Raw genomic sequence first — 9,667 nt, 5'->3', positions numbered from 1 at the left:
ACAATCTTTATTTTATACAACCTTAATATAAAAGTTACACAAAAACAGCGCACATACTGTTGTCAATACCACCAATAACAAGCTAGGTCGAACATTCGTAGCTTTCTTCATAAACGGCACATTGTTTTGTGAAGTATAATATGATATTTTAGTGTAAACACCTGGATGTACTCCACAAACCCCTCCCCACGCCACGATACCAGCTAAAACGCCATGACATACTAATGGTCCTCCTGAATCACCCTAAAACATAGTATTTAATACATTTCCATAACTATACCTATCTTACATTTTACATATATGCATTTGTAATGATAATTAACGACTCTTTATCGACTCTACTGCTTTCGAAAAAGATAATTTGATTAGATGTATATACGCTAGCAAGGGCGACAGAAGAGAGACCTCACCGTGAGGCGACTCTGATCTTAAAGAAGCTATTGTTTATTCACACACAGTTCTGACTAGTTATTCACACATTTCCTGATTAGTTTCACTGCATCCTTGACCGTGATAATATAGCTCAATAGGACTATTTCACCAAGATCACCCAGTGGTCGGAATTCAACCTCATTCTACAGATTGTGTTTCACTACATAAGAAATATATTATACAACCTGTTCACGATATAATATTATGTACCTATATGGTATAAACTATGTTTTATGTTTCATCGCGAAATGTGGAGGGAATATTAAAATACAAAGGCATGGAATCTCATACTAACTTGGCAAGAATCTTTTCCATTATCCCCTGCACATAAAACAGAGGAATGTAAATAATATGAGCTGTAGTAATATTCACAAACTGTCTCCGAAATTATGGGAACACAGACCATAGCCAACTTGTGAGCATATTTATTCTACAAAGATATTGCTGGTAAAAAATACTATAAATTTTCATTTCTTATTTAAATTTCACTTATTTTCTTTAAAAGTCGCATAGTTGCTAGTACCTACCATGCATAATAATATATGAACAAAGACTATAGAGACACATAATAAAGAGTAACGACAACCGGTCAAGGGCGGATCCAGCCTTAGTGCCAGGAGGGGGTCACATAGACGTGGGCAATTTTCAAAAGCTATATTTTGGTAATTTAATTGATACGTAGATTTAAAAAAAATTGGTCAAGTGCGAGTCGGATTCGCGAACCAAGAGTTCCGTACAAACATTTTTATATGTTTTAATATTAAATTTATGCTTTTTGCAATTTTTCCTTTATCTGTGCTATAAGACGTAAGTTTCTATTAAATAAAGATTAAATTTCAAGATTCTGTGTTCACGGGAAGTACCCTGTAGGTTTTGATTCCTGGCAACACTTGCGAATGTTGATAAGCATGAAATGTATGTTTTTAGCAATTTTTCCTCCATCTGTGCTGACATTGCTTTTAACCAAATTTCAGAACTCTGTGTTCACGGGAAGTAGTACAATACCTATAGATTTTGATTCCATCGCGATAATGTCGAAATTTGCGATAATTTACAGCATAAACGTCTGTATCTTTTGATTGCGTTGGCTTATAAGTTTGATTTTTTCACAGCTTTAAGGAACCGTAGATTTGAGTATTCGGTATGAATTTCATCTCTGTCTTGACAGGACAGGCAGACAGACAAACTTGAAAAATATATATATTTTTTGCAATTTTTCCTGTATCTGTACTAAGTATAAGATGTTGCTTTGTACCGAATTTCAAGATTCTGAGTTTACGGAAAGTACCCTGTAGGTTTTGAGTTTTGATTCCCTTGCGAATGTCGAAATTTGCGAAATTTTTCGGCATTTACGGCTGTATCTTCTGATTCGTTGACATAGAAGTTTGATTTTATTATAGCGTAAAGGTATTTTAGACTTGAGTTTTTGGTATGAATATCAAGTTAATACATGTCAGCGTTCATGAGTAGCAGGGTTGTAAGTTAAAATTATTTTTAAATATTTTTTTTTATATTATAATCTAAGGAAAAATTCCTGCTTTTCGCAATTAGTAAACAAAGTCGTTGTCTCTGTGCCTATGTCCCTATGTATGATTAAATCTTTAAAACTACGCAACGAATTTCGATGCAGTTTTTTTAAAGATAGAGTGATTCAAGAGGAATAGTATATAATTTATAAGGTTTTAGAGAAAGCGGACGAAGCCGCGGGCGGTAAGCTAGTCTGCGTTATAACACGTTTGATTGTACTAAATTTCATGACTCTGTGTACTCGGGAATTACCCTGTAGGTTTTGATTTCTTAGGGAGTGTCGAATTTTGCGAAAAATTTCAGCATTTACAGCTGCATCTTTTGATTGCGTTGGCTAAAGCGTTTAAATTTTTTACAGCATCAAGGGACCGTAGACCGTAGGATTTCGACATTAGCAAGGGAATCAATACCTGCAGGGAGCACCCTGTCCCGTAAACACAGTCTTGAAATTGAGTAAAAAGTATCGTGTTATAGCACAGATGTAGTAATAACTGCGAAAACCCTAATTATTTAATAAAAAATAAAAATATACTTGTATTTAATTGATATTCACATCAGAACTCAGGTCTATAATAACTTAAACCTGTTATTTAATTCAAATTCTATGTCAACGCAATCTGAAGAAAAAGCAATTAGAGCCGCATATTGTGTAATTCGCAACTATACTTGCAAGGGAATCATCAATCAAATCCTACAAGGTACTTTCCGTGAACACAGTCTTGAAATTTGGTTAAAAGCAACGACTTAAGCACTTACAAGCACAGATAAAGAAAAAAATCCTTTAAACAAAATTGTAAGATACAACATAATGAAAAAATATGTTTGCTCGGAGTCCTCGGTGCGCGCATTTGGCCCATTTTTTGTTGTAATTTGACTGTATTTTCTATTGCACATTTTAAAAAAAATTGCTATTTTATGTCTTATCCACGAACTGGGATATTTCGATATTTGAGGTTTTGTGTGAAAAGTGTAACAGCAAAAGTTGTAGAAAAAAAAATAATTACATACAACTTTACCATTACACTTTATTCCGCAGTTAAAGATTTTTTGACAAATCGAAAAACCTGTTTTTTGTCCTTAAATTACGACCACAGGTCGACCCTAATAAACTTTTTCTATAATTTTTGTTATATTCTCTTCCGTTACTGTTTGTAATTTCATTACGATTTCATGAGTTAGGATTTCATTGTTTTTATATTACTTTTATGTCTCAAAATTCAATAAAAACATCATGTTGAACAGTATTAATTTGAATTTATATTTTTGGTTTTATGGTATTCAAAGGCTTTATAAATATAAAGCGGAATGGCGCGAAAGGATGCGGGTTCGAGTCCCGCCTCGTGATCGAATTTTTTCTATTCTTTACAAATTTATACAGTATTAATTTGTTAATTTAAAAAAGTTAATATTAAATTAGTGGTCCACTTAGGTCGTGGACCTAGCCCAGGGGGGGGGGTCATGACCCCGTGACCCCCCCCCTGGATCCGCGCTTGCAACCGGTCTTGATATTAGAATACCACCTACACTACACGCTTATCAATTCAACATTTCAATCTATACACATTCTAAGTAACTATAGAAATATTCAATTATATAATTATTATATTATATTTCTTGGCTTGGAATATCAGTATCCTATTTTTCAATATGTAGTCGGCAATATATCAGGCACACTAGGCCACTATGATAATTATCACACTATTTCAAAATCTTACCTTTTCTTTTAACCCGAATCCCGATACTAAACATTGCTGCCTCACTTTTACATTTTCATGAGATTTCAGTGACAAAAGACGAATGGGTTTCACAGAATCACATTCGACGAATTTCTTGTTCACCTATAAGATATTTTTAGTATTTCATAAAATAAATAAATAATTATATTTAATATTATTACTAAAATATGAAATTGAAGAACTCTACCTATATTTTTTTGGAGTTTAACTTTTATTCAAATAGCACTACTGCAAATGTATTAATTTTACAATTTACATCAAATAAAAAACGACCATACCTCAACTATCGCAAGATCATGTTTCAATATAGTGAAATTATAATTCAAGTGTTTATAAAAGTGTTTGATTTTCCTCCACTGTTCCGGCACTGCGTCGAATATTGTCACAGCCGTTACAGTCGTGCCTCCTACCACACGAACGTTTTTAAGATTCCTTATTGAATATGTACTGAAAATACGAAGATTAAGAGCGAGCGCGCACGAGCAACTTTGTCTCCGCAACTATTTTGTCTCTCCCATCATTTTGTATGGGGAGTTGCGTCGCTACGTGCGCGCACTTTCATACTAGCCCATAGGTGGGAGAGACAAAATAGTTGCGGAGACAAAATAGTTGCGGAGACAAAATAGTTGCGGAGACAAAGTTGCTCGTGCGCGCTAGCTCTAACGATATTATATAAAATTATTGATGTAAATGAGAGTTCACATTATAGCACCAAGAGGAACAAACTCGTGTTGGAAATGTTAGCACAGCGGCATGTGAAACCAGCCTTATAGATGTAGTAGGCGCATATTAACTATGAGCACAGAATAAATAATAGTAGCTAAACGCTATGAGTAAAAAAATCCAGACGTGCTCTGTTTCCTTCTCTTCATTTCTCTTTTCACTTTTTCGATATAACTCTACTTCTCTACTTTTTCTTTACTCTTTCAAAAACAGTTACTAACTGCAAAATGTTGCGGCCAACGGGCGGTTTAAGAAGATACTGTACAATGTACATACAGATTATGTTTTATTTTACTGAGATTTGAAACTGATTATTCATTGTTTTGTTTCTTCAATTCTAATCTAGCTTGAACATTTATTCATGTCTATAATATAAAGAGGAATGTGGAATCCATTCATAAATACTTACCGTACAGAATAAATTTTCAATGGTGAATGGAATTCGAATGAAAGTAAAATTAACAAAGTAATAATTGTTATCGAATTATCCCATAAAAAGTTACAATCGGATAAGTGACCATTTCGACACTACCATACAGTATATAATATATGCCTTTAATTTTATGTGATTTTTCCTATATTAAAAAAAAGTTATTTGGTAAATGAATGAATATATATACGTTACTCTTCATTGATAAAACAATGTGCAGCAGTCAAGACATATTTCAAAGTTATTAAAGATCCACCACAAAACGAAGACCAATAAATTCCAAACCAATTCTTTTTCCGGATTGATACCTACAAAAAGATTATTAATTAATAATTACTAACTAATTACTAACTAAGTATTTATAATATTACTTAAAAAATTATGTAATTATATTTTCATCTCTATAGATTCCTAATTAGCGCTGAACTCTGAAGTAAAACATTTTTAACATTAAAAAAATAAGCTACGTAACATGCAGTAATATTAATTACGTGTACGCACAATACATATTCATATAATTCCAATAATAACAATGCAAATGTGGAAATGAAAAACAAATGCGAATTACTTGATAAGGAACTTGGGTAATCGCTGCTTCTTGCCCTCCGAGTATTTTCAACGGACACTGATCAACATATGGACTGTATTCTTCGTTTTCTTTTAATACTGCCTGTAAAAGTATAAGTTGATAAAAATGAAAAATAAATGTGGCTTAGGTATTCATTTACAACAAATAAAATCTTTCCTCTTTTCATACGACTGTTCCATCTAATGTAGAGCACTGAATGCAGAGCAGTGATGGTTCAGTGCAAAGGATAGTTAAATTAATAGTCTAGGGTTCGAAGGGTTGCAAATATTTTTAATTGTTTCATTATTCATGTCTCAACTAAGTAGCTTAATCAACAATCTATCTAATAGCCCATTTACTAAACGATGCACTTCAGCTAACAGCCTGTGATGGTCTAGAAATCTTACTTTGAAATTCAATTCCTTTTCATTTTGTTCATTGCCTTCCGAAGAATCCCTGAACTTCGGCAATCCACCAAAGCTACAGTTAAAAATCCATAGATTTATTAAAATTATAAAATTTGATTGCATGGAATTACATGTGTTTTATACATAATCATTATAGTTATTTATAACAATACCTTGTGTTAATAACAAGGTTAATAACATAACAATTTTGACATCGGATTTTTGATGGAATTTACACAGAAAATAAAAATTCACCGCATACATACCTATATTGAATCGATCACAGGTATCGATATTGTGTGTTTTTCTACTAGATCATTAGATAAGAAAAAGCATGTTTAATTTTAAAATATATCCTATATAATTAGTAGAGATTTACGACAATAATACTTAATCCAGATATTATTAGCTCTAAAATATAGACTCTATTACAAAGATCAACGACATTTTTCTCTCATTTGTAAAAATTACACGAGACAGCAAGGAGACAACAATCAATCAAAAATCATCTATCATTGATTTGATCTCCATCCATCTCAATGTTTTTAAGAGTTATTATTTTAATTTTGAGTTTTTTATGTAACTTTGAAGAGAGTAAGATAACAACGAGAGCCCCTTATTTCGATGACAACGAATTTGTACCACGAGTGGTCAACGGTTGGCCTGCTAAACTTGGCGATGTTCCTTATCAGGTACCTATAACTATACTCGGCCCGTGGCTTCGTTTGCTTTGTATAAAATTTAACAAATTATATCATACTGCTACACTATAGCTATTAAAAAACCGCACAAAAATTCGTTGCGTAATTTAAAAGAGCTTAGCTGTGTGTGTAATGTGTATATTTTGTCGCAGTCATCTGGTTGAATTTGCTATTTGATTGAATGACTAGCGTCTATATGCACAGGGACAGCAAGCACAAGGCGACTTCGTTACTGTCTGTATACTATATACTTATTACCTACATAACATTATCATAAAGCTTCTTACTCTATGTCTGTTTAGTAGAACGTCATACCTTGATCATTAAGAACAGTTTCATGTATTTAACATAAAATATAGGCAGCGCTACAGCCATCTCACACTTTCATTCGTGTCTTCTACGTGTAACTATCAAGTTCTAATTAATAATTTGCTTGCATTGGATAGATACATAACATAGCGATCAATAGATCGGAACATCAATAAAAATGTTGCAAATTATCCGGAAAAAACTGTATACCGTAACATATCGACTCCCACACGATTAAAATCTAGAGCTTGTGTAGGTAACGATTTACAAATTACAAATACAATGTAGGTACGACTACGAGATCACGAACCTATATTACTTATTTGAAGTCTTTTTATGTCGTATAATTAATGCATTAAACTGAAAGCCCCATATGTTTTAGATAATAATCTACCTAATCTATTTTAATATAAACTCGTTATAAATAAAAAATCAAGTTTATATCTACCTACTCAAAAGTAGCATATAGCAGCAATGCTATCAAATCATAAGACAACTCGTTCTTAACGTTTTAGGTGGGATTTAAAAAGGAGATACCTCGTCAAAAAATTTACATGACCTTCTGTGGTGGTGTGATCATCGCACACACCAAGTTACTGTCCGCAGCGCACTGCTTTGCGAATGACCCGAATTTCTGCCAAAGACTTTGTGGATCTCAGGGGTAAGAATGTATAAAAAATGGGAAAATGAATTCAAATATCCGAAACATTTATCAAAATTTTCTGAGATATTGAACATTCGGGGCTCGCAGCTCGCGGTACATAATATCTAAAGATACCATAGAGTTTCGCCATTGTCTGTCTTTTCACAAATCACGATTACCAAGAAATGTGTAGTTCAGAAACCTAGTTTAAGCCTGAAATACAGTTGGTCAATTTCTTTGACTGGAGATGTCAAAGAATACTCTTTGACATCTCCAGCTCTACTTAAATTTTAACTTCCTCTTATAGCATTTGTAAAAGTATGTCGACAAAGCGTGTAGACCGTATCATTTTCTATCCTCAATTAGGTATAAAATAAGTTAAATAACTTGATTTTAATTCTTATTTCCTAGATCTAAACGGACAGTGTCACACGTATACGCAGTTGCGGGTAATCTGAGAAATCGCGATTACTACGGCGCGGATTCGCCTGAATCTGGTCAATGGAGGATGGTCAAAACTGTCACGTATCCTAAAACTTACAAGTTTCCGAAGGATGATATCGCTGTATTAGTAAGTCAAAGTTCCTGTTTCTTTCATCAGCTAACAAGTAAGTACATAATTTATTCCCGACATAGTTTAAAGGGATCGGTATGAAGAAGGGTTAGAAAACCATCTTAGTTCTTGATTCTTTGGTGGAAAACGTAGGAGAAAGTCGAGAATGAGATTCGATTCGAGTCGATTTTCAGCACCGAATTGTGCTAAACAGCTAAACTTCAAATATCCTTATCCAAATTTACTACTTAATAATTAAAGGGACATTATAATTTTCAGTTTACAACTACGCCATTTATTTACAATACGCATGTGAACGCTATACCATTCGCTTCTCGATTCGCGGACTACCACGGGAAATGTTTGGTGTCCGGTTATGGCCGAATTTCGAAATCAGTAAGTTTTAGGTAGTCCATATTATAATATGTGTGTGGTATGTATCTTAGTAGTCCTTGTAGTTCATAAAAATATGGATTTAACATTTTTATGAATATAGTAATATCTAATATTAGGTTTACAAGCTCTTTATTAAATCTGTTTTGAAAGTGAGTTTATTCTCGATGTTCCTTTTTAAATTGAAACAAAATATCCTCATTATGGAGGATACTTATATCCAAATAAATTTCTACTGTAAATCAAAAAAATGTTCCAGTCCACTTCAAGCAAGTTACTATTAGCTCACCTGGACCTCATTCCAATAAGGACCTGTAACAGGATGTTTAGAAAAAATATGAGAAAGTTCGTTTGTACATCAAGTAGACTAACCGATGTTGGCAAGGTATGCAGATTTTGTACACAATTATCAATGCTTTACGATAATTTTATTCATAGTTTAATACAGGTAAAACAAAAAATATTTCAAAGAGTAAATACGTTAAATTGCGGAAGTTCAGATCCGTGTAAAAATATTAATCAATTCAAATTATAATTAATTTTAGTAACATAAACTTCTATGGACATTCCCACTGTATGAAATTTATCACACGAATATATAATATACTAAATGGTTGGAAACCATTATAAAAAATGGTTGCTTACCAACAAAAAACTCCGTCCAGATCAAAACTTATACCCATTGTGGTATTAGACTTATTCCTTTCCCAAATAATATAAAAAAGCATGAGTGCTATTGGTCATCACTCTTATTTGGCCACTAAGACTCCTCATTTGACATCTTACTTGTTAATAACTACCTATTGCATTATTTCAGGGGGATTCCGGAGGGCCTCTCGTCTGTATGAACACAGGAGACCCTAACGAGAAAGCTGGTCAAGGAGTCCTTGTCGGCATAGTAAGTGGTCACAGATACCACACTGGGTCTTTTTTTACGCGCGTTTCCTACTTCTATAGATATATCGAAAAAAACAAATCATGTCAAATTTTTCTTTCTAGAGAAGCGACTTATTTTGTTATTTTAATATACACTTTATTATTATTTTGACTTTGTTTTATTTATTAGTAGCTTAGTTCTTTCAACTGATATATTTAGTTTTGAATTAAATGAAAACCCATATAAAAATTAATCAATTTATTTCCCATCACTAAAAGAACAATACAAAAATACAAATTAAAGCTAAATTTGCTAGCTGCATCGGTAACCCATTTATTGAACAAGCCAACTTTGACATGCAAACTGGG

General features: G+C 33.0%; 2 protein-coding genes across 3 annotated transcripts; one reads left to right on the top strand and one right to left on the bottom strand.

Annotated features, from left to right (window-relative positions):
- LOC149902958 (trypsin-like) lies at window positions 1-6,917 on the bottom strand. 2 transcript variants are annotated; one of them, XM_090109591.1, is made up of 7 exons: window positions 6,840-6,917; window positions 5,417-5,518; window positions 5,044-5,156; window positions 3,974-4,142; window positions 3,675-3,797; window positions 728-862; window positions 1-243 (listed from the first exon to the last, which is right to left on the bottom strand). In XM_090109591.1, the coding sequence occupies exons 1-7, from the start codon at window positions 6,897-6,899 to the stop codon at window positions 13-15; spliced, it is 933 nt and encodes a 310-aa protein (XP_089965717.1). In that variant the 5' UTR covers window positions 6,900-6,917; the 3' UTR covers window positions 1-12. The 2 variants fall into 2 exon arrangements, with proteins under 2 accessions (XP_089965717.1, XP_089965718.1); XM_090109592.1 differs by lacking the exon at window positions 728-862.
- Window positions 6,918-7,354: 437 nt separating this feature from the next.
- On the top strand, window positions 7,355-8,886 carry LOC149902957 (uncharacterized). The gene is made up of 4 exons (XM_090109593.1): window positions 7,355-7,494; window positions 7,888-8,084; window positions 8,309-8,425; window positions 8,682-8,886. The coding sequence occupies exons 1-4, from the start codon at window positions 7,388-7,390 to the stop codon at window positions 8,738-8,740; spliced, it is 480 nt and encodes a 159-aa protein (XP_089965719.1). The 5' UTR covers window positions 7,355-7,387; the 3' UTR covers window positions 8,741-8,886.
- The last annotated feature ends 781 nt before the right edge of the window (window positions 8,887-9,667 follow it).

The sequence above is a fragment of the Colias eurytheme genome, chromosome 14 (assembly GCF_061535395.1).
Source record: "Colias eurytheme isolate Ceu_HAF_F1 chromosome 14, ilColEury1 Martin Lab GWU primary, whole genome shotgun sequence".
Lineage (NCBI taxonomy): Eukaryota > Metazoa > Arthropoda > Insecta > Lepidoptera > Pieridae > Colias > Colias eurytheme.
Note: the sequence above shows the minus strand (reverse complement) of the source record. Positions and strands in the feature narration are given on the sequence as shown.

Excerpts from the sequence above, each read along its gene's own strand:
- LOC149902958 (XM_090109591.1), bottom strand. The coding sequence starts at position 6,899 with ATGGCTGTAGCGCTGCCTATATTTTATGTTAAATACATGAAACTGTTC. Across the intron at positions 5,519-6,839 it reads AACTGTTCTTAATGATCAAG|GCAGTATTAAAAGAAAACGA; the intron begins GTATGACGTTCT and ends ATACTTTTACAG. Across the intron at positions 863-3,674 it reads GATTCGGGTTAAAAGAAAAG|AATAAATATGCTCACAAGTT; the intron begins GTAAGATTTTGA and ends ATATCTTTGTAG.
- LOC149902957 (XM_090109593.1), top strand. The coding sequence starts at position 7,388 with ATGACCTTCTGTGGTGGTGTGATCATCGCACACACCAAGTTACTGTCC. Across the intron at positions 8,085-8,308 it reads TTTCTTTCATCAGCTAACAA|TTTACAACTACGCCATTTAT; the intron begins GTAAGTACATAA and ends TATAATTTTCAG. Across the intron at positions 8,426-8,681 it reads ATGGCCGAATTTCGAAATCA|TCCACTTCAAGCAAGTTACT; the intron begins GTAAGTTTTAGG and ends AAAATGTTCCAG.